The following is a 26,014-nucleotide window of genomic DNA, read 5'->3' on the forward strand; positions in this document are numbered from 1 at the left end:
TTACGCATACACAAAGGTCTCCTAGTCAAACAATTTAAATTTACATCCTATTTTTCTTCCGCTGTTTCGCTCTCATTCTACATTACGTACACGTAAGTCGTTCGGTTCTTTCGGCTCTCAGACCTTTTTTAGTAATTTCACTTATGTTCAAAAAACACGCTAGTGTTATTAATTTAATCGTCAAGTTATTTACGTTTTTACTAAATCAAGATAATATATTTACATAATATATTCACGTCGTGTCAAAAACTTATAAATAATATAAGTATCTGTAATAAGCTTAAGAGAAAATTCCAACTTAGAAATCTAATAAATCTATTACGCTTATTCATATGATAAATAATACATTTGTATCTTTCCAACAAGAACACAACGGCTGCAATTTTAATTATACGTCAAAGTTAATTTAATTAATTTAATTATACGTTATTATTTGGAGCAGATATAAAAAACTGACGACCGCTTTTGATTTTAACGTTGTTAATTAACGCTAAACAATACACTTTCTCGTGGAAAGTCAACGGCACGTATCCAACAATTAAACCTTAATCAATATTCGAAAAGCAAGAGAATGCAATGAAAATAAATGTACACTGCGCGAACGATAATCGCTGCATAATTGCCGCTCAACGACGAGTTGAGGTGCCTCTGAAAAAAGGCCGAACGATTAAAGAAAGTTGCAAATTAACGTGCCATTGTGCGCCGTGCCGGTTTTCTCGGTACTCACGGCGCGCCAATTTTCCGCGGTAGAAACGCCCGCCTTTTTCCAGCGCGGAGCGAGAAAATCGTCGGTCGCGAGAAACTCGCCGCAGCGTGTCATTTGTTGCCGCAATTACCGTACGAATGGGCGGATGATAACACCTAGCGATCCGTTGCGAATTCACGTCCCGCGGAGTTTTAGCTCCGGCTCCGGCTCTAAAAACGGGCCAGTCGTCTCCGTTGAGAGTCGCCGTTTGTATTTGTGCGATATCGTGAATATTTGTCGTTGACGAAAACACGCGGCCGAAACCGCAGTCGATCGCGCTCCGATCGGAATTATGCGACGACTGAACAAATGACGCAAATTTGCTAATTTAGATTTGAAATACGTGTATTAAAAGCACGTATCCTTACAAAATATTCCGATATTTATTTCTATCTAAATTATCTTTTTGTATCTCTAACATTATTCCTCTCACTTCAACGTCATTGAGTACGTAGATATCTCTTAATTAGCATGTCCTAATTAGTATAATCGTGTGCGTGTTTTGCTTTCAATTTATGACTTTTACCATTTCTTTTCGTTGTGCAATAAAAATATTTGCAATTTTAGCGTCGATTTTGGATAACGCAAAATATGAAATCTGCGTCTTAAATTTAAATATAAAGGATCGAATTATCCAATCGTCATTTTGCAATATATCCAGCTGTTTGTCAATTCAATTGTTGATAAAGACTTACGTAGTTAAAAACGTGAACTTTCTGGCCACTTTTTGGTGTGATTATTTTTGCCAGGAAACGTGAGGAAGATCGCGAAGACCGCTTCCTCGTTTTGCGCTCGATTGACTTAGCCTTGTTTGTCGAATCGTTGATTGAATCCCGGCGTTTCCCGAAGCGCCGCGCCGCGCGGGAAACTCTCTCGCTTTCATTCGCACACGTGCTACGCATTACGGCCTTACAGAAGATACGCTCCGCACGCCACATCTGCAATTTCTAACTCCAGCCCGCGAGAGATCCCGCGCGATAGAATTTTTAATGGAGAAAATCTCCTCTCTGTGTGCGCAGCCGCGCGTGTAATTTCAGCCCATTGAGTTCCGAGAAATTATTTATATTATATTCGCATCGATCTAAAAGTGTAATGCAGCATTACGCGTTACACAAAAAGTAAAGGAATGAAACAGACCGACGATACGAATCGCAATTATGATACGAGGAAACATCTGTAACGAGAGAATTTAACTGTCCAGTTAATTGAAAGAATAAGTTGAATAATATATCGTGCTGTTTGAAGTACAATCACGATTGAGAGTGACACGCGAGATTCTTATTACGCGTCACTGTTACTTCCTTTCCCACTTTTGTGAAGTTAATCGATCGATTTAATTTTTACAACAGAATTCCTGCGACAGATTCCAAACGAGAAGTATGCGCGGCGCGTTTCAGAGGGGCCGGATTTCCTGTCGCGGATAGATATCTCGCGATCTAGGTCGAAAAGGTGTATGTATAGATACCCAGAGGTACGCGGTTTCTCGTCGTAATCTACTTGCCGACCCGCGATAATTGCTAGAAAGCACCAGCGAGAATCATTGCCTCGTCCTTTTTGCTCGTTCCTCTCGAACTGACCGGAATCACCAAGGACGAAGGATTCTTATTCTTCTTTTTTCCATTCATGAGTTTCCATCCCATTCTGACTCTCAGCGAGACAAAGCGGCACATTTGCACCTCGGTAGAGTTGGCGAGCGGCGATTTAGATAACAATTTTTCGCCATTAGCCTCCCAGAAAAAGGAGCGTAATTCAATTCACGCGTACGTAATTAGCATAAACATTTTTGAGAAATTCTATCGCGTCTATTAAAAGACCGCATATCGAAAAGGAAAGCCGGCCAGTCGCGTTTCAACTATCGCCGCTCGGCGATTATGCTTATTTTATTGGCGACTCGCATACGGCGCGGCGGCGGCTGACCACCTCCGGTTATATCTACTTGTCCGGCCGATATTTTAATTCGCTCTATTTCCAATGAGATATTTGACCCTTTGACCGTAGCCGATTAACTTCCAATCTTTTTTTTAGTGACGCGAGAAAATATATAAAAGATCAAGAAATAGTAAATATATAAATATATAATTTATATTACAAAGAGTAAATTTGCCTTTTGCGAAAGTAAAAAAAAATACGTGATTCTGAATTTCTAATTTTTAATTTTGTCTCGTCTCAGATTTTTCTTTTTTTCTTAAGAAATGAAGAACAGGAATGAAGGATGTAGTCCAATCTTGCAGTTAAGTTCTTCGCGTCTTAAGTACGATCGTCTCGAGACGCTGTATGATCATTTCATATTGGATGGATGTAATCTTAAGACCATCTGAGACCGAATTTAAAACGATCTTAAGTATAAAATCGGACGATCACCGTCCAAGGATAATACATCGATCGAGACTTCAGTGAACGCATTTTTGTGCGAAGATTAGTTTACGCAACATGCGCCTAAAATGCGCTCATGTCGGATCGGAGCGACGGTACGAGGCGGTAATCGCGAATCCGATTTCTTAATATGTCGTATATGTCCAACTTGCTCTTGTCGTCCGATGAGATCCGCGTTGGTGAGAGCATCGATTCTGAAGATGTAACAGGAAAACGACGGTAATACCGAGTCATTTCACAATTTTGCACGCGAAATGCATTTTGCGTTGATCAACCTCGCAATAAAAAGCCGCGTTTAACGCATCGCGCGGAATTTCCGTATTAAACTATTCACACCGGACTTTAAGTATCGTTTAAGTTCTTAATTTCAATCTTTTTCACATTTGACACTATTCACTTCAATTAACTCTCTTGCAACAATAGCTACGGAAAGAAGACAGCGCATGAATGTATTATAGAATTGAGAAACGATTGCACTTATAATTAGTACAAAAATGAAAAAAGATCTTCCCTCGCGGTCGATCTCTTTTTAAAGATTCAACGACAGTCTCTCCCATCTTAAAAACTCGACTGTTCCTTGCGCTTTCTTTTTTCTTTCTTCCTCCGCCTCTCTTTCTTGATCCCTGTTTCTCTGTCGCTCGAGGTGCACAATCGATAACTCTCTAATGATAATCGATACCGCATTACGCAAGAGCGCCTTTACGACACGACCCACGCGCGAAATGCATTGTTAAACCTTTCCCGAGTGTCGTGTTACGGAAGGAACGTAAATCGCGCGAATAGGCGTTTGCTCCAATTTTCCTCCTAAGTCGCCAGTGTCACTCTATCTGCCTTATCACACTATTCGCACGTGGCACCGTATTGCCAGGACTTACGCATTACGTCGCACAATTGTTCTATGACTCTTTTATTGTTATTACTGCGCACAGGGGGGGAGTAATTTTACGAAATATATTTGATAATTTTAATATCTGATATAGTTAACGAATAAAGAATCCGAAGTGTAATATGCAATATCGCTAGCTTAAAAATTAAAAAAACTTGTTATTCAATATCAAGACATTCACACTATTAAATTACGACAAGATTGATTTCTGTAAATATCTCGCGATTGGATCTTTAATCCAATCAACTGATTTAGAGAAATAGATAAAGGATCGAGGAATGCGTCCCTTGAGGGCTAAATAATTGTGCTGAATTCCTCGACGCGTATCCCCCGCATTGGACGTTCTCGCTGAATTTCGAAAGGCCTCTTGTTCCGCGTGATCGATCGACGTGATCGAATCTGATAGACGTAAATGGACTGTTGATGCTGGAGACAGCTACGTTAAACATGTCCACACTTTCTTCGTGCGTTTAGCTTTTCTTGTTGGCGCGAGCTTCATCCATTGTGTCACGTCCACTCCTTAAATATAATGCGCTACGCTGTACCTATATATTTCTTTGTGTACTTTACCTTGTTAAAATTTTCTCAAGCCGTTTTAAAAAATTCTTTTAGCTGTTTCGCCTAAATTTTTAATATAAATACCTAATGTTAATACGAATATATATAACAATTATTATATACGTAGCAAGATAATATACTTGTGCAAAATATCGATTTTAATAGATAAATTTTTACTACGAATGAGAGGGAGGTAAAATGAAAATGATCTTCGCTTTAAGATTAGCAAAAGAAATTAATACAAATTAACAAGCGGTCAACTTCAATTTAACGGTCGCTAAACATCCGGTGCTCGTGAAATCTCTTTTACGTTGGCGATTTGCGACGATGATAAAAATCGCAAGGGATAGCATAATGAGGATAACGAGGTAGCGACGCGCGGTTGGGCGAAACGACCGGGCTGACATACTCTTTCTTTTTTTCACTTTCACGAATCACGGCCGATCGCGACCTGCGTGGGATGCCTTTCGGATTATCGGATTAATGCCCGGCCGTTTTCGCCGATGCCAAACGACGTCGATGAAAGGCCAGGTGGATCCGATTAACTTTAATAATCACGGGATGTAAACAGAAAGGATGAAAGTCAAAATGCTGCTATTACGGGGCTTTGTTATAATAGCCCCGTTGCTTCATTATAGGAACGACAGCTCAATTACCCGGACGACACATATTAGACGCTACTGAAAGACGACGAAGATTTATGAAATCCTTACCGTCGACTTAAGACTTCTTTTCTTTCAATTGAATCCCCTTCGGCGATTATTTAGCCACACATTAGCGCCGATTCATCACAAAAGGCAAGTCCGTCCTTTTATTGCCGTATTATTGCCGCCAATGTAATTACTGTCGTTAGTGAATTTGCATAATGCGACGTCTTCATCCGTTCTACTTTGTTCATCCCACGTTGTTTATAGCCCGCCGACAGATTACACCGCGAGGCGGCTATTACCGCGAATATTTCCACGAGGGGGGTCCGCGCGTGCTCTCATTATGAGTTCGTTCCGCCACCGATTTCTCAATGATATAATCGGGTTAATGCGGCGAGGGAGTCCGGCTACGATAGACCCGGCGAGCGCGGCGTTTCAAGCGCGTCCGGCGCGCGAAGAAAAGAAAAAGAAGAAAAAGAAAAATGTAAATTAATATGCACGCGCCAGTCGCTTGCGCGCGGCTTGCATGACTCGACGCGCGGTGTAGGCGTAATGACGTAATAAAAGAACTTGTGGGGCGAGAACCCGCGGCGACGGCAACCCTTTCGCCGGAATCGCGAACCACGGTTCGGTCGAAGGGCGTTTACATTCTGCGGGACGCGAAGGTCGCTCGTCACCGTCTTTATCTGTTTGAAATTCTGCAGAAATTGTGAGAGCGAAATAGCGGTCGCGTGGCGGCCATATGAACTTATGTCACTCGAGGCAGAGATATTTAATCAACGCGTAATTCTAAAGAATAATAAATCTTTAAATAATAATTCTCGATATTGCATTGACACGGATCATTTGCTCTTTTATCGCAAAAATTGTTGAAAATATTACGGTGGACCACGATAACCACTGCCGCACTTGATTTGGCGGCGCAGTAGGGCAGATATCTCTCCTTCTCTTTTGCGGTTTTAGAAGCTGAGACAGACAGACAGAGAAACGTGTATTTCATATCGAAACTGACCTTCCGCTGACTAGCCGCAGAATGAGATTGCTGACATTCCTGGTTTCAAGTAGCGGTGTGAATTACGATAGCGTCCAGATATCAATGCGAAGTAGATTTCTCATTGTTAGTATATATGTATATGTTTGCGCCTGTCCTGATTTGACAGCATTTCTTTCCTTCCTTTCTTCGAAATAATTTTATTTTGCAAAATGCAATTTACGTATATCAAATTAAACGCAATCACGTTAAAATTTTTTTGATTAATTGTTTTTTTGTACCACATGAATGATGGGACGAATAAATCCCAGGTAAAAATGTTGAGGCAAGCCAACGAGATTACAGCTTTACGAGATCGTTGTACATTTTAATCGGCTGTCACCTTGTCAATTAAAGGCCCATTACACGACCTTTCGACATTTTCTGCGGCTTGTTCATGAGTGTGCGGCAGAGTGCGATCTCGGAACGATTGAGACGTCTTTCGCAATCGGCCGGTCCCGAGGCTATCGCGCCTCGAGATGTATTAAGATGCGTTTCGCACCACCGCCCGGGGGAGGGGGAAAGGGGGAGGGATGTCACGCCGTTTACCGCCACATTGTGCCGCGTAAAGATCCTTTTGCCTCAAAAGCCGCGCGGGAACGTTTCAACATGAGCGATTCATTCAGCGGGCGATTGACGCGGCTCGTTACGGCCGCGCAAAACCCGCAAAAAGAGCAAAATACAATCGGTTAAGCGGACGGTGAACGTTTAGAGAGAATGTCCGCTGCCCGGGCTTACGTGTAATGTATAACGCGCGCCGCGGTATATCGCTGCACGTCGATACATTGACCTGGTGTTCCACTGCGGCATAGCGCCGGAGAACCGAACCGATCCGATCCGCGGCCAACCGTGAAATGCGAACGATCCTTCGCGTGGCGCCACGATACTTGAAATTTTCTCCGCGAGATTGTCACGCTGAGGTTCGCGCGATAACGAGGAAAATAAATCGTCATTTTAAGTTAAAAGATAATCGTGACACAAAATTTAAATCTTAAAAATGTACAGATTGTTCTTTCATCACTGTAAAATATCATCAGAAATGTTGAGGAAGGTCATCATTTTGTGCGAATCATTCTTCTCTTTTTAACGTTATATATTTTCCTATAGCAAAGCAGGAAATTCAAATCCTGTGAAAATGAAGCCTATTAAGGAACAATGACTACGTTTACACAGCAGCTTATAATCTGGTTTAATAATATAATTACCGTATACTATCCGATTCAAAATTTTTCTGCTTTTTATTATAATGATATTTAAATATGAATGTTTTGATACTCTAACCATTTAAATCAATCTCTTTTGGATATATGTACTAGAAATTGTAGTTTAAGTATCAGAAGAGGCTCATATTTAAATAAACATTATAATATCAAAAGAAAAACAATTCTGGATCGGATAGTACACGGTAGTTATTAAACTGGATTATAAATTGCTGCGAACGTAGTCGGTAATTTTATTATCCATTTGCATCTCTAATGCAAAGACCACTAATTACGACTTCCTGATTCAAAAACTATTAATGAATATTTTCGTAGAAAAATGTATGAAGATAAAGTCAGCAATCCTCGCGAGTGAACGTATTTCTCGCGAGTAGCGCGCGAATTAAGAACGGTGATTGAGTCTTCGGCGATTTCCACAGATACATCCGTCCGCAATCTCGTTCGCGAGCCAAGATTGATTTATGGATCTACGGGCAGATCACGAGCCTCGCGTGCGGGAGTCTTGGGTTGCGTCGGCACGGTTGCGTACCTACCCCGTTAAACGTCGGTCGTTGACACATCAAAGCACCGGGCAGGTATTCGCGAAAAAGGAAGTCGCGGTTTTCGCCGAAGTCGAAAATATTGTATTATATTCCCGTTTCGTCGTGTATCGATCTCACCGCGTTTTTTTTTCGCCGCACGTGATTTATCGATAATCGCACGGTCTACACAACGCGCCGCTCATTTATTCCACCACACTGACGAGCTGATCGTCCGGATAATTGGGTCTTTACGTAAGGAGATCGGTAGGAAAGTTCTCTGTATTAATGCGCGGAGGCGGAAGACGCGCGTGGCGAGTACTCCATCGACGATGTACCACAGTTTCGGCGATCGGTTGTGTTCATATAATTACCACAACAGTTGAATTAACGTGGGAATAAACAATGAATTAATCCCGAAATAAATGAGTAAAGGAATGTACGTATTATAGTCCATTTTTTAATAATGGAAAAAATTTGATCGAATTATTATTTTAATGAGTCCAGTTAAGTGCTCCATAACACGTAACTTAACAATTTAGACGTCAACACGCAATTAATTTATATCGTTCGGTTTTAAGTATCTTACATATTCTGCGTAAAATGTAAAAATACGAAAACCTGTTCAAGCTGAATGCCGATACTTCGTATCGGGGAGAATTGCTTTTAAACATTGTTCGCACACGGTTTCTTAAAGAAATTAGATCGAGCTTTGGATCTCAATTACCTCGTAGGATATTCGTAACTTCCTGCTGTTGCAGAAAAGGGGTGAACCAGAGATCCAGATCGTCGGCACCGGACGATCTGGTACACGCGAACCGATCAATTTCCGGTCTATCTGAAACGCGGAAACTGAAACGTAATTGGAGATCGATCCCACGTAACGTCGAGATGCGTAATCGCCCGAGCGAACCGCTAGAAGACAATGTAATCATTTTCATCGGAGCGTCGTGTTCCGGAACACATTAATTCGAATGTGTTTAGATCAATAAATTTCTATTTTATAAAAATATATAGTCGATTACGAGTCCGGTAGATTAAAACACCGGAGATTAAAATATTTGACGAAAATCTAATCACGAAAATATTTTTGTGCATTTTACAGTGCACTGCTTTTACGAATCTCTGTTGTTCGATTACGCCTTGATTATGTATAGATTCTTCATTCTGTAAAAGCCCGAATATTTACAGATCTTCCGGTTTTTTAACCCTTTCTTAAATCTTCGAAAAAAATCTTTAAATTTTCTTAATAAATCTTTCTTAGATTCTATACGTTTTCGTGTACAGCCTCGATTCTTCCGCGCCATTGCACACAGATCTTCACTCCATAAATTCGAGCCTCTGCGTCGACCTGATTCCGAAAGTTCGCGTTTACGGTGCGCGACTTGAGACGTTTTCCGCATTTTCTCGCCGAAGAATCGACGTCGCACGAGTTATTTCGATACGTGGGGTTTCGCGAGAGGAAAGAAACGTGGCAGCTCGTGACTCGCCATGAAAGGGAATAAAGCCGCGCGATCGGATCGCCGCGCCGCGCCGCGCCGGGGATTCGCCGCGCGGATCGGTTTAGAAAGTTCAGGATGCGCTCACGAGGCATCCTCTCTCGCTCTCTCATTCGGCTCGCGCACGAACGCGCCGCGCCGTCCAGCTCCGTCTTAATTCCGAGCTGTCACGGCCAGAATAAATCCTACGGTGCAGGAATCGCGAAAGAGAGTATGGACATTGTTTCGCGGCGCTGCGTTTATGTAATCCCATCAGAATTATCGTCATTATCGTTCGAGTTTCGATCTTCGTTGTCGAGATATTGTTCGGCCAACTCGCGCGCCGACTTTGCAATCGAAGCTGGATAATGAGGATGCTCCAAGCCCTATCGTAACGTAATAATGGAGATGACGTGTGATGGAAGGATCCATCGATTTACGACAATCGCCTCGTCGATTAGGACGTGAATTAACATACGAATTCTTTATAGAAGAAATTTACGAAGCGTATCGCGTATTTCACACTTCTACTACAAGATATGTAGAACCATTATAACAATTTTCCGATATTTATAAGACATTTAAAGACCTATAATATTCTTTTCGCCTTATTAGGCATTAAATGATAAAAATTGTATATATAGTTATATTAGCATGTATTTGAATTTACAATCTTATGTTTAATTAAGTCTGTTAAAATTTTCTAACAGGATGTTTTCGACTCTTGCATTTTAGTTACTTCCTTTATCTCGATAGAAACGACTAATAAACGACTTCTCTTGTAGATATTAAACCTACACTATATTCGAAATGATAGTTAATACGATAGTGATTAATAATCACGATCATCAATTATTGATAATCTTATGGTGATTAACATATCTTTAGAGATTAGAGAGTGCCATTACATTTTTATAACACATATATACACAAATTATTAGAACGTGCAAAATGAGAAAGATAAATCCACGGTGCAAAAATTCGCTCGTCAATCGTCATAAATATATAGATAACGTATCGGTGAAATCAATATCTCTCTCAGCCTAGAAAGTTTGCCAGATTCGACTCTAAAGAAGCGACGCGTGTTTACTATGTGCTATCTAGTAATTAGAGATTAAAAAGAAAGTATCGCTTGAATGACTCCACACATACTTACACAGGCGTATCGTCAGAGCTCGATATTACTACGAGCGCCTCGCCACGCCGAGAAATCGGTGAGATATAATTTATTCCGATCCTGTGGCATCCAAGCGGTTTCGTTTTTCAATATCCGGACAGGCGGATCGTGCGGGAACGTAAAATCTCTCGGAGATAACGGTGCATGAATGAACGAGAGAGTGTACGACTAACGCGAATCAATCATACAAATGCCACGAAGGATAATTGCATTATTGTACATAAATTATTATCACTGTTTTCCGCGATTTCTCCTCGCGCGCATTCGTTTCCTCGTATAAGACGTTTCCATGATTTTTGTCAAAAATTAAAAAATCCATTTTATTTCACATCGGTGAGAAATGGTTTAGCGCTCAAACGTACGACCTTGAATTTCCTACTTTCGGAAAGAAAGGTGGAATCCGCGACGTTAATGTATGCGGAACGCGACGTCGCCGTCGCGTCTCCGAACGATTTCGAATTCGCTTTCCTCCGCGTAAAATTAGAGCCGACGGGTCGAGAACTATTAATTAGAAACGAGAAAACAGCCGGCTTCCTGGTTTCTCGGCATTCAACTAACACCGAAGTCGCTTGCCTTCAGAGCAGTGAAACTATTTCACCTATCATCAGTGAAGCTATTTCACCTAACTGGTGATCTCAAAATCTTAAGATAAACATGATGGAGTATACGTAGTGACGTCTGGAAAAATTGCAATGACCGCTGTTATCATGATAAAGTACGAAGAAATGAAATAAATAACTGCTATATAAATAACAGTGAGAAGGTTAAAAACAGGAACGCTATTTTATTTTATTTTATATACATTTTATTTTATGACAATCGCGATCTTTAAACGTTCAGATGCCACCATGTATACACTTCAAGTATAGAGATCAATTTGTAACAATATTTACGACTCTACAATTATCTTTCTTTGCGAGCAATGCGAAAATGGAAATCGATCGGTCGTGAATCGGCCGCGAAATCCGGCACGCCCGAGGGTGCGGCCGCTCTGCGTCTTCGATAAAACGCATCGTGCGTGTACGAGACCGAAGGGGGGAAAGTCGTTCACCGTGGAAACGAGCCACGGCCGGGCCGATGTGCCGGTTTTACGTAAGGTGAAAATCGTCTTTCAGGAGCGCCGTCCACAAGAGACGCGAGGAAAGTGCGCCGAAACGGGCGGAGACGTCTTGCGAATCGCGCGACACGCATATCGATAAAAAATATACATCCCGCGAAAATAAAAAATACTATTTACGAGCAATACGTTTACACATGAATCGCTGTGATTTCCGTTATTGGAAATAATACGAGATGACGAAGGAGGAACGCGCTTGTACCGTGCGCGTTTTTTAGACGCGCGATAAAGGCGCGAAGATGCGATTAACCCTAGAAAGGTAATGTGGGGTAATACGTTGCCCCACGCGAAATTCAAATTACGCCCCTGACTTAGGAAGGTTAGTTTTCATACTGAGACCCTAACCATAATTTAGTTTAGTCATCCGGCAGTCGACCTCCGTCATTAAGCGAGTGCGTTAGATCCGTGCAGCAGCTGTGACCGAAAAAGAAAATCGTTTGGGATAACGTAGTACCTTTACTTAACCGTTTACGTTCGACTTTTATCACAGTAAAATATATTTCAGATTTTTTGTGAAAATCGGTAACAAAAAATTATACACTTTATAGCACTCCCCGGAAAATTCTACCCCTGTTTCATATATAATTGTTTAAGATTCGGTCAATTATTTCATTTTTGCTGTTCTTGCAAAACTTTATAAAGTTTTTGTGGAGTTAATTTTACTGTTTCCATATACTTTTATAACTTTTGACTACCTTTCAAATAAATAATAATCGATAGAATCTGTTTTACTTTCCATTTCTTGCGATTTTTCCAATCCGACAGTTTTTTATCATTTCCTCTACTTCAGATGTTCAAAGAAATATGTTTTTTTTTAAAAAACGAAAAAATTGCTTACATGCCCTTGAAGGTTGTCTATTCGTCTTTCAAAATCCGTTGGAATTTTTAAAATCGGTGAATTTTATGAAAAACTACAGCATTTTTTATAAAAATAGTCATTTCAGCCCAATTTTTGGTTCTTTGTTTTGTTTTTCGAGATTTTTTTACTGTTTTTTTTTACTACCGCAAATTGATGACTACTATCGTCTTCCCTATTAAAGAACAAACAAAATTATCTATTAAAAAGTTGTCTAACAACAAATAGAAACATTATACACGCGGTACAAGTTTGGGGTAATTTAATACCCCGCTTGGCCTTTCACGTATGAGAAAATTCATATTACCTCTCTAGGGTTAACTGCATACCGCTCTAAATTTAGGCGTAATAAAAGGGTTGTTATTCACGCCGGCAGGAAAACTGTAAATATCTTCGAAAATCGTCAATCGGCGAACGTTTAACAATAATCCTCCATCCTCCCCCCGGCGATCGTTACATTGATTTACAATACATCCCAGTATAACGGGCGCAACCACCGCACCGTGCATCGGGCCGGGTTAAAGAGCCGTCGATATATCGCCTCGCGTGATTTTTCTCGGCTTAACGATCGTACGTACGTGGTGGAGATATCCACCTTGCCTTTTTTACCCGGCGGAATGACTATCTCGAGCTCGGCCGATGGGACTGACAAACCGCGCGCGATGTATGCATATACGCCCCCGCGCGTTGGAAAGCAGGCTCTCGGGAGAATGATTGAATCGCTCTGATCATTCATAACTGCCATATAAACGTACCCGAAGAAACGCGCCCGATCGCGGGACCGCGCGTGTTATCGGCGTCATTTATCCGTACGACCGCCGAGCCACGATTCGTTATGATAAATCGAGATCCGATAAACGTCGCGCCGCTTTTACATCGCAATAAAGCGCGCGCAAGCCGCCGCCGCCGCAGCTGTGCACTTGTGCAACCTGCGACCTTGATGCTATTCGAGTTGTATGTACGGGATTGCCAAATATCGCGCGCTCGTTTTGCAAATGACCAATTTCCTATCCAAACAGTTCCCCGGCTGTTTCAGCTTCTCATATTCTCGGACGCGTAACGTGATAATTTTTACGCACTTTGATCAGGCTTGATTTCGCACAAAAAAGAAGATAATTACGGAATCGAAAAATATTGCATGTTACTTGTAAATTAATTCCGACGTTGCACTATTGTTTCAAATCCAAGAGATGTTATTTTATTTTTTTCCGTATGTTGTTTTTATATAAAAGAGAAAATAACAATTATGATGGAAATAGTGAAAAATATGAAATATGAAGTTAAATAAATATTCTTCTCGGCCGTTATGATAATAAATCATATTTGAAAGATCGCGATAATTAACATTGCTTCTGAGTCAACGTGTCGAAGTCTAACAATCTCGATGAAAGTAACTTTTGCCAGTAGTCTAGAAGTAAAGAATCGCGAGAAACAAAGAGAAAGTTACATTGCACAATAAAAACAAATGTAATCGCGCTTAAGAATTTCGGAATACCGAGGATCGAAAATACCCAGGAGAATTATTGAACAAAATCTTCTCCGTTCACCCCAAAGCGAGATTTACATTAATTTTCTCTCATTTTCTCAGACACGACACATTTTCCTGACCGTGCAATTATCGCGTTCAGTAATAATACGGGCCGTGAAACTCATCGGCCGTTTTCTCGTCGACGGACACGCCGTTATAACGTTAACTTGCGCGACCTGAATCATTTTCGCTTGCAACGCGGCCCGGTCATTGTTCCCGATGGACTTTCGAACATCCCCCACCCTTCCTCTGCCCATGTATGCACATGCGATCTTGTTTATCATTTTTCACACGTACGAAATCGGTACATGCGGCGCTGCAGCCATGTAGGTTTGATAATGACATCAGAACAAAATAAATAAGTGCACACAAATGCACGGTTTCTAACGAAGTTATCTTAAATATTTTAAACAGTCGTTATGTTTCTTATTTTTAAGTAAAGTATTAAATAACGAAAAACTAACAATAAAAATTAAACACACACAGGAGCAATTTATCAAAAATCCACTCGATGTGTGAAAAATTGAAATATGTCATATGCGATACATGTAACAATTTTCTTCTTAACATTAATAATGAATCATTAATTGAAGTTTGCAGAAAAATAAACGTCCGTGAAGTATTGTAAAACGAAAAAAAGGAAAAGTGGTAAAGCGTGACAAGAAATTCTTGTCTGAGCACGATGAGAGATTATGAAGTCGCAGAACGCTGGGTAGAACGTGGCAGAATCGCTCTTTAAATTGCGTTCTTGACTGTTCCACCAAGGACTTTCGCTCGAGGAGTTGCCTAAGTTACGCTTAATTAGTAGACAGGCAATTAGCTAGCTGCTAGCTGCTCGGGGGCGCCCGATAGATCGACATGGCGCTGAATGCGGCACCCGCGGTATTAGACGGGCGTTTGTTCCTCTTCTCCGTGCCGAGGCTTCCAGACAAATATTGACACTGACGATAGAGATGTCACACGTCCTTTGAAGCTACTGACCGTCCGCAAGAGCACACAAAAGCCCGGCGGACCACGGCGGGACGAGTTTATTTGCCTCGGTTAATTCCTTTACGCCTCCGGGCGATTTAGTAGCAATTAGCGCGGCTAGTTATTACGTTATTATCCTCCAAGAGCAAATTGTTAGAATAACATTAGCGTTTTGACGTTGACGTCGTGTTTCCGACGTTGTACTCGATATACGTAACGCTTTCTCCATTTGTGAGACAATTTTATTACCTGTTACGCGGGACTATTAAAGATATGCAGCGATTTCCGCAGAATTTAATGCTTACGTTTAAATAAATTCGATGAAAATTTATATACATAACCCTATTCGCTCCAACCATGCCTTTCGTGTCCCACGAATTTCTAACAGTCGTTTGTTCCGGAAAACAAATGATCGTGGGAGAATCCCCTCCACGCCGGAAAAAAGTTATTGTGGCAGGGAACCTCAGGTAAAAATTTCAAAGTCCTAGCTCATTTACTCTCGAAACGGGGAACAATCAAAATCTCGGTGGGACACGAAAGTGTATGGTTGGAGGATTACGTCAGTGTTGTGTGAAAGGTAAATGAGCATTTTTTTCGATAAAAATGTATTTTTGTGTATAATTTAACCGTATTTAAAATATTTTTGTCGTTAAAAAAAAAATTTAACATTCCACAGAGGTCTATTATGGCTCAGAGGCAGGTGGAAGAGGTGGGGAGGAGCTACGATTATATTAAAAAAATTAATTTTTTTACATAAAAAATATCTGTCACACTTCAAATTCGCCTTTTCTTATTCAGAAATTCTTTTTCTAGCATTCTTTAAGTTCTTAAAGTCCTTCTGTACCATTTAAAAATTACCAAATTTGCGGCGACGAAATTAAGTATTCCTATTTAATTAATAATTATCTCATATTTTTTTTCTCATTTGCACTACTTTTAGCTTTAATTCGCGTTTTGGTTCATTAAACTTCGTCAATTTGTTCGTGAGTTATGATTTTTTAAGTAAAACGAGTCGTAACGTGTGTTTGTCAACATATAATTGTTATAAAAAAATATTTAAATAAATGATTTTCAAATGTTCTTTACATTGATTTTTAGTCGAAGGTACAAAGATATTATAATAATTTTTGGGGAATTTTTCAAAGCTATTAACATTATAAAAAACACGTGGGACTCGAAAGTGCATGGTTGGAGGATTATTGGGGTGAAAAAAACGTTGGAGTGAATAGGGATAATTATAATGACTAGTAATGTATTACGAAATTGAATATTTATTTTATTTTGTAACCGTTGTTTGACTCTAGCAATGTATTTTTTTTCAGGCTGAAGAAATCAATCATATTGTAGCCATGAACCTCGCGCTGCATGGATTTTTGCTGCAGGGTAAGTTTCGCGATGTTTCGATCATTTTGGTAGTGACAGGCAAAGTATAATTGACGACATATGTGCAAATTGTAAAGAGCGTCCTCAATTTAAAAATAGAAAAATATAAGTGTATGTCGAGGTATATGTATAGAGCACAAACCTCATTTTTCATTTAATTTATATATATGTATATACATTATTATTTAAATATAAATATAAATAATATATACATATATGTAAATTAAATTATAATCCATATATACGTACTTTAATCTACGCCGAGTGAAGGAAAAGAAGATGAATGGGATTCGAAGACCCCATAAAATTATTCTCCAAATCTTATGGAATATGAGAAGTAATCGTACGACGAGATATAATAATTCCGTTTAGGAAAGGAAATTAAATCAAATCATCTCTCATTAATTCTTTAATTCGCGGGAGAGACGCGGCTCTCCCCAGTTCCGTGACTCACACCCCATGTGTTCGTATGCAGACGACACTTTTTCTCGCGTCATCCTCCGCGGCAGGATGCATAAAACTCGGTGTTCCACAATAACGATTAATTCCCCCTTGAGCGTTTCCGAGGATTAAGCGCGGGTTGACTCGCGTGCGCGCGAGGCGATCTCGAGGATGTCCTCGAGAGACGCCCGGCTCGGCTCGGCTCGGCTCGTCCGCTAACTGGGTTTTCGTGCCGAGACCAAGGTGTTTCCTATACGTGGATGTAAACACGCGCGTGGCGATCGGGTACGATTCAAGAATCGCAAATGAATCGCGCGAGCGAGCGAGCAGCCACGACACGTCGCGAGAATTGCGAATGAATCGTCTCGCGCAATCAGCGTTAGGAATTGACATCGGGAAAAGGACACGGATATAAATCCTAATAAATAATGACCGATATATGTATGTAACATAGAATAAATAAATTATTCAAAAACATAATGTACAAAATTCACAAAAATTGTTATTAAGCGTAAGATCCTCCGCCGCGATGATTGTAAATTGTCAATTTATTTTAAAATATTATAAGACATATATGCCCATAAATTAATAGAAGAGAAGTTTATTCGCAAGAGAGAAGAGAGAATAAAAAGAAAATATAATTGTGGAAATATGTTTTCAGTCAAGGAAATTGGAGAACGCGCATGAAACTTGAGAAATATTCAAATTGCACGATCCCTGATGTTTTAGCACACATTGGCGAAGTTCACGAAGAACAAGATAAAAGTTCAGTCATATATTCTCACGTCCGTATGACACCGGACGCCGGTTTACGGCGGCCCTTGAAGGATGAAAATAATTTCCAAGGACCGCGAGTGGCATATACGCTGTTAGTGCGGGAGAGTGACGGCCCGTAGAGCGTAAATTCGCGAGAGGACGACGTGGAAGGGTGCCGACGCCGGCGATAATCGGATGGAATCGGGAATCGGAGAAACGAAAGGATGATACGGGCATTCTGTGCAAATCGCGCGTAAGCATCTCGTTAGACCACCAGCTGCGCGCGATATCTGCGAGGTATAAAATGTAAATCCCAAGTTCTCTCACGGCGCGCATTTATACGCGGGGTGGCCGGATGATGGGCACGCGGTTGCAGCAAAAACGTTTCGCAAGCAATTGATAGAATTCAAGAAAGCGCAGGAAGAATAAAGCGTGTTTTGAATTTGCGATAATTTACGCAACTTCTTCTTGGCGATTTATTGTCTTAGGCTTGTATATTACTGAGTATTATCTTGAGCCTCTTATCTATATTGTTGCCTTCGCACACAGAAACCGAGATTGCTTTTGAAGAAGATTTTTCTTCCTGCTTCACGAATGACATGAAATTCCTTCGCGTAATTCGTTAACCCACATAATCTCTCCACCGGCGAGGAAGAGTCTTATCGATTTTTGCCGGGTGCGTCGTCAAATTTATCACCGACCCGATGTCGGACACGAACGCTTAGCCTCTCGAGACTGTAATCAGATTGCATGCAACGGTTCTCCGACGCTAGACAAATAAAAGGTGCAATCGAACGCCCACGCTTCGCGCTAGATATGGGACGCGAATACGGGGCCGTGTAATAATCGAGGCCCGGACCGCGCGCGGCATGCATGGATGACGCACCGCGTGGCACGGGGTGATATATCTGCGGATTCTACACGTTCCGCATAAAGAGTACCGTCTATTGAAACCCCGGCGACGACGGACGGAATGCGGCCCCGTGGGATATCCGCGCGGCGAACGTATGTATGCATCGCGGTCGCGACACGTGGGACGAGCCCGCGAGCGCATCATCGATTCGTTTGCGCGTTTTATCGCGGCCCGCCCGCGGAATATTCATCCTCGACGGTTTACGAGCTTCCGGTCGTCAAGGACGTTCCCAGGTACACGGCGTCAAGCAAGTTTTGCCGATAAATCAATCTCGATCCCGAACAGCTGCCAATAAAAAGGATAAGAACGGTGCTTCTTTCGCGACAGGTCCATTTCTCCTCTTTTCGCTTCAGAAATATGTCTTGTTGCACTTGTACAATCTGAGAATTAATTATTAATCGAGAATTTATAATCTTTCCGAGTGAATTTTGGCAAAGGGAGCTTTAGTCGTTCACTTTCTCCCGCGCGGTTCACCGCAACTTGATTGCGTTACGCGATAGATTCGCAGAAAAGCAAGTTAAGCACGTCATTATGTAGCCGTGACTTTCATCCGAAGTCTGTTTCTGCCTTAATTAACACGTACACGTACGTTGCACGGCCTGATCTCGCGTTTCCGCGTGTCTTCCGGCACTTCTGCGCTCGCCACGTGAATCTCGAGCTAACAACTGATCCAAGATGAAATTTCTAATGTAATAAGAACAGTGCGCGCGTTTGGGATATGCAAACTCTCGCTGAGGAAGTACCAAAATGCTACCGATGGGAGGGGATCGCTTTATACTTGCAACCGTACTTAATATTGTACCGACGAGATCAATGGTTGAGTTGAAAACGCGAGATGACGACAAAGAAAAAAAAATTCTTACATAATAAATAAAAGAAGAAATTATACATAAGCGCCAGAATTGGGAGGAGGGGGGAGGGGAGCAGAGAGGAGTCGAAGTCTACGTGGCGATGAATGCAGCAATAAAGTTTGTCTGCGTAATGCAAAAACGCGAGGGGGGAAGAAAGTGCGAAGAACGTTTCGTTCGCAAAGGCCGTTTTGCATTCCCAGCCCACGACTATAGTGAAAGACCGCGGGAAGTGAAAAAGCCACGGCTACGATCACCGAGTTCAAACATTAAACGGGTCAAACAGTCGCCGGGAAGAGACGTCGGGGACGCGGATCGATGATCACCGCCGGTCGTTTGCGTTTAACGCCCGGCTATATGCCGGGCAATCCGTTGGCGCGCGCGAAGAAAGTCGCCGCGACTGCGAAGCACGTAATAACTCGCGAGAGTATAAACAGACGCGAGCGCGCGAGGTATTTGCATCGCTATTCGCACGCGTCCACATGACTCGTCGCGCGGCGGATGTATTTATTCTTTGACATCGCTGTCAATTTGGCGAAATACCTTCAGGCGTTCAATATAGCTTCGGCGACTTACTATTACTATCTCACTTTACTCCACAACATTTAGCGTCGCCTTCGCGTTTCTCGTCGTTTTCGCATTTCGACATTAGACCGTATTATTCTTTCTCCATGAAGGATAACGAAGATCAGAGGATAAGTGAAGATATACCGAAATCTTTAATTGTTCGATGAAAGGCTGTTTAAATGAAAGATATCGTTCCCGCGTTTCTCAGAGAGATCTAGCCGTTTCTCATTGACATTACTCGCTTACGCAATTGAGTAGAAGTTGGGTAAAAGGTGAAGGTAGAAAATAATCAATCTTGAGGCTTCTGTGTCTCGCGGAGTGATCGCGCGCTCATGAGTTCGCGCGTCGTCGCTTCGACACGACGGCGACGACGCCGCTCTAAAGATAAATTTCTTTTATGTAATTTCGCGTGATCTTCAATGCGCTTTTCATTTCGCGTACAATGCCCGCGATTGGCTTTCACTCCGCTCGTGTTCGATTGATGCCGCGTCGCGTATTAAAATGGAAAAATTCACATTTGTTTCGAACAGATGCACGTCCAACAGAACTCTCGTTGTGCCTGAATTAGCGTCGTATTCAGGTGAGAAATGAATTACACGGAATTTGCGGGTAATTTCTCAGTCTTGCGACTCTTGTCTCGCACAATCGTCTCGTTAATCTTGCAAAACCCACCGTTATCATTTGTAGGAGAAACACTGAACATGCGAAAAAAATTCCTAGTAAATCATGAAATTTAATTATACGTTACATAACCATCGGGTCGCAAATTTTGCATGTGACATTAAGCTATCCTGCTGTGCAGTAAACGTGAAAAATCGACAGTATCAGCTTACTTTGAAGATAAAAGCCACGCGAGCGTTATATTCCCGTTCGGTCGGTCCAGTCTTTCGCCTTTCTATCTTTTCTTTTCAAACGACATGTACAACGCCGCGCCGCCGGCTCGCGTAACAGCTGTGCAAAAATCGGCGAGTGATAACAGTTGATACAAAGTTACCGTTCGATCGCGCGATACACATTTCCTCGGCACTTCTCTCTCCGTCTTTCTCTCTCTCTCTTCCTCTTCTTCGGCGTGTGTGTACGTGCGTGTCTCACTTTTCTCCTTACGTAACCGCGTAACTCCGGCGCAAGGATGCGGTTAGACCTTTCGAAGCGTGTCTCTCTCCCGATGTCACGTAAGACGCACATTAGTCAGTCACAATCTTAATTTCACTCTCTCACGTGGCCGGACGATCATCGCGCGTGATAATCGCCACGCATTTTCGGCGGTGTTCCTGCCTGGGCAGGGCCCAGAAAAGTATTGAAGGAACCGAGAGCGACCAAGGGGGATTGAGAGCAAATGCGAATTCTGCATTCCGCGCATTTGCTCGCGGACCGTCTCGTTTATTTGTGAAATGTAATTAAATTCTTCCGATTCAGCGCGTCTAATTGGGATATGTATGATGCGACTATACGCATTACTACGTAAATAAATTTGCAAACTGCGCCGGTCACACATAAAATGAACAATTAATTTGAGTTTGTTAAATTTATTTAAATTTACTCGAGATTGTTTCGGTGATGTCGAAAATGTTATTCAGAAGTGTGAGGTCCATCATAGGAGCACATCTCGAGAATTAAACTAATGAAAGTCTATAAAGGCCCAGTTTCACAAGCGTCAGTTAACTTTTAACCTTAGGTTAACTCACTCTTCGTAAAAAAAAGTATGCCATTTCAGTAGTGTTTTTGAAATACCGAGCGCTCCATCTTGTTCTCCATTTCTCTTTTGAAACGCGGGATATTAAACGTCTTGTACAACGAGCAATTTGTATAACAACGTTTATCTGTCGGTTACTTAAGTTTTAAATCGGGCTGTCTGAGATTATTGCGACATGGATCTTTTTTAGTTCTGTTATCTGCATCACCCCGCCGATAGCGCTATTTATTATTTCTTACTTGACGGTAATAGTGATTATTATTATATAATTATGTTACTTTACGGTTATATCTTATGACGTCTTATGTCAAAGAAACATAACTATCTGGAATTAATAATATATCTATTTTTCTTCCTAAACCATATTTTAATATCAGTTGGATAATGTGTAGGATAGTATTTTTTCAAGTTGCCACATTGCTCGCAATTAATATCAATTTCCATCTAAAAGAAGTAAATTTGATTTATTAGCAAATGTAAATCATTAAATAAATATTAAGTTTTTCCAGATTGAAGATATCTTCTAAATATAATGCTAATAAGCATTGCTCATTATGTATGGAATTCGCGAATGCGGAAACGAATCGCAGTTCAGTGACGCGCGTCGCGATCTAGCACGTGTACCTACCGCTTCGGTCGATTCGGTATTTACCTTCGCGAAAAACAAGTTCGATCACGCGGCGCGCTAACGGAATCGCTCAAGGAGAAAGAAAAATTCGTTCGCGTAATTTGTACCCCGATTGTTACGTCGCGCTATCGAAATCGCGGTGGATATCGAGAATCGTGCCAAACGGAGTATCGAAATCCCCGAGGTTGAAACATTCCTCGTACGTGGAAAACTTTCGCAAACTGACGAGGAAAGTCAATCGCGAAAATTCGCTTTCCTCGCGCTGACCTTTCGAGTAAGTAAATGTAAGGAAACTTTGTAAATGGTAGGAAACTTACTCTCTGACGTGACGCATACTTGAGATAATTCACAAAAACCGATATAATAGCTTTACGTAATGAATGCGGGGCGTAAGTACGAATAAACGAAATGTTTCCTGACACCTTTGTCCGGCACTTTCTTTTCTTAAATGTAGGTCAATCGACTCAATCCGTAAAACGCGTTCTTAGGTTACGATAGCAACGCCCAGACCGTCTTTGCGAAATAATAAGTTTGGCGAGAGTTTCTCTATATCCGTCACGAAAAATATTTTTGGCATTACATCGTTGCTTCTTTCCTCAGGCATTTTGCGATATGAACGCGTTGTGTAAATATTGAGAAACGAAACATAAACAATCAATATCAAAAAAATTTTGAATTCATTCTCTTATATAATTTATTACCACAACGTACTATTTAAAAAAAAAAACAAACGATGGAGTTTTTTTTATAAATTTCAATAGACTTGTAATTTTGCAACCGTAGAAAGGAAGCTTGGAACGCGTTATCGTTGAAACTTGCCAATTCAATTCGATTTCAGAGTTTCGTCAAAGTTCGGATATCCGTTCGTTGCCGGTTCTACGCTTTCGATAGCGAGAGGGGGACAAACGCGTCGATAGGGAAAGGGACGTTGCCCCCGTTCGGAGATTGCATTTTATCATTATGCACTTGCAGGCGCGATTCCTTTCCACGGCCCGTTTTTTCTCCTCCTTCTTTTTTCCATTTTGCCGTAATAACAATAATAACATTACCGGCTCTCGTTAGCCGGGAAAAGTTACGACTGACGCGTCCTTGTCTTGCGTGCGGGCCGTTACCGGACGCGAGATTAATTCGTGATTTTTGCATTCCGGCCACTTCGCAATATCCCGCGGCGATTATTTATACCACTGATGGAATTCCGAAACGTTTCTTCGCATGTCTGACTAATCGCCGATCAATCGCTCGTATCACCGCGAACGTTCAGTTATTACGTGCGATCTGAAAATCTCTTGACGATCCTTCGTGATTCATCGTCAGTACGATCGCTGTAAATAAAATTTTACATTTACACATTCTGTATTTTGTGCTATAAAATCTCGAAAACTCTCATAAATTGTACTGATTGATGGCGATGCTTTGGTTGTATAAATAGCAAAAAGATAAGAATAAAGATGGAAACGCTAATATCATTTTGATAAGTGAATTTTTCTTAAAAAAATATTTCATCTGCATAAAAAATTAAAGATCTTTTATAATATGTTACTCGCTTTATGCGTTTTTCGTTGTCTCGAATTTTTCTCTAAACGCAAAACCAATTACTCGGATTTGGAGTGTGGATCGTCTGTGAGGCTCCGCCAGCGATCAGCGAGATTTACGCGAACAATAGGATCCTATGCAAATTTTTATTATGCACGCGACACGCTGCGTCATTAAGAGCGAAATGTACGCCGCCGCGTATCGATGGTCTCGGCAGGAAGACTGTCTTAATTAATATTTCCGCGCCCGATGCCCGAACAATCCTAATTAATGCGTAACGCCCGAAAGGGAGACAATGGTGCGTGGCTTCCTCCACACGGCCGCTCTCTTTTTCCTCTCTTTTCATAGAGGAACAGTCCTCTTTGGTCTCTCTGTGTCTCACGGTCGATGGAACCCGCGCGCCGCGGCGTGGAAAACTTCATCGATTCGACGCTAATTACAACGATTATTGCGATCTCATGAAAATTTCGCCATCTGATTGCGGCGCGTCGTTCATTTCCACGCCGTTTCCCGAGAACAATTTGCGCGTCCATTAGCGATTAATGGGGGGGTTTCTTTGTGGAACGCAGTCGCCGCGCCGCCGCGCCGCGTTCGCGAATTGCGAGAGAAAAGATGCACGGATTACAATGAAAATTGCGTGTATTACCACGTGTACCGCGCCACGTGTGCGCCGACGTATGACGCACTCTCTCGTTCCTGTAAAACGAACTGGCTGCCGTAAAAGGCGTGTTCACCTTTCGCAGCGCTAAATCACTGTATTCCCCAATAGATTCCATCTCGTCATAAATTTCGCTTCTCGCGAACCCACCGATTAACACTGCGCTAACAGAAAGAAAGAGAGAGAGAGAGGAAAAGGAAATTTGTATATTCAATGAATGTTATTATTATCAGAATTAAAGACGACATTATGTATCTCTGAGCGAATGTCTGAAAATTTATTCTATCAATGCAGAACAACGACGAGAATCGCGGAAGATTGATAATAATTTCACATGTATCTTATATACATAAAAATCAATTTAATAAAATATATTTATTTTTCTGCATGCATAATAAATTTAATATACAAAATAAATTAATGTAAGATAATATATACAAAACGAACCTTCGCGTTCGTTTGTTTCTTCTCATTATTACCAATTCCAGTTCTCTATCGTGCTTAACGATCGGACCCTTACAATGCGCGCACCGATTTCGCGGTGGCCGAGGAAATGAACGGTCAAGAAACAGCGCGGGAAACAATGACAGACGCGACGCGAAGGACATTCCGCCGAAAGGGAGTGCCCGGGTGAGTGTAGTCTCGTTGTAATAATCCACTTCCTCCCGTGCGATAAACCGTCGCGGCCGGCTTCTCTCGCGCGCGCTAGCTCGCCAGAAACGCGATTGGTTTCACGAGCTTCTCGCAATTAAAGCGGAGCCGAGGGCAGGAGCCGTCGCTCGACTTTCACGCGTGCCGATATATCGGGCCACTCGTTGCATATGCAACACGCGCCGCGGACATTCGCGTGACGGTTTTCGCGAGCCGGTCGCGAAACCCCGCCGCGCCAAGCTCGCTAATTAATTCGTATACAATTCAGTTTTATCGGTTTATTAATTTTGAGATCCGTTGAATTAATCTGTCCGTCGTATAATTTATTTGGATTTAACGACATATCGCATGCATGCACGCACAAAATCGTCAAATTAATCCGGCAATTGAAAAATACATGTTTATTCTTAAAATAATTTCGCGGACGCGACTCCCGATACGAGCAGGTTGACGTCGACCGCGACATTACGTTCGCTGATAAGCACGTTTCTCATTGAGCGGAATTACGCCCGACGCTCTCCGTGTAATCTTATTACCGCCGCCCGCGATCAACGACTTCCGAGCGCACTCGAGATTCCGCGATTAAGCGCGGCAGCGCAGCGGCTCGCGAGGCACCAAGCAATCGCCGGATTTTTCTCCGCCTGGAAGACGAAGACGAAGATTAATCATTTACCGTGCTGACGCCGCGGCCGCGCGCATTTGCATACGGAGTATATATACGTATATTCGCGCGATTGTTTATCCTGGAGCGACATGTCGTCCAGTCATGGATGAATGAGTGAGTGAATGAATTCTCTCGGGGAGAGTCGCATCCCCGAGGCTCATTCATTTCTCTCTCTCT

The 26,014-nt window shown here is 41.9% G+C and overlaps 1 protein-coding gene across 1 annotated transcript in view; it reads left to right on the forward strand.

Annotated features, from left to right (window-relative positions):
- The window catches only part of LOC112457741 (mucin-22-like), a 48,985-nt gene that overhangs the window by 931 nt on the left and 22,040 nt on the right, over nucleotides 1-26,014 (forward strand). The window contains 1 exon segment of the mRNA XM_025020956.1: nucleotides 16,425-16,485. Coding sequence (XP_024876724.1) covers nucleotides 16,452-16,485 — 34 coding nt within the window. The 5' untranslated portion in view covers nucleotides 16,425-16,451.

Source organism: Temnothorax curvispinosus, unplaced genomic scaffold, assembly GCF_003070985.1.
Source record: "Temnothorax curvispinosus isolate PA1 unplaced genomic scaffold, ASM307098v1 QBEX01008203.1, whole genome shotgun sequence".
Classification (NCBI taxonomy): Eukaryota; Metazoa; Arthropoda; class Insecta; order Hymenoptera; family Formicidae; genus Temnothorax; species Temnothorax curvispinosus.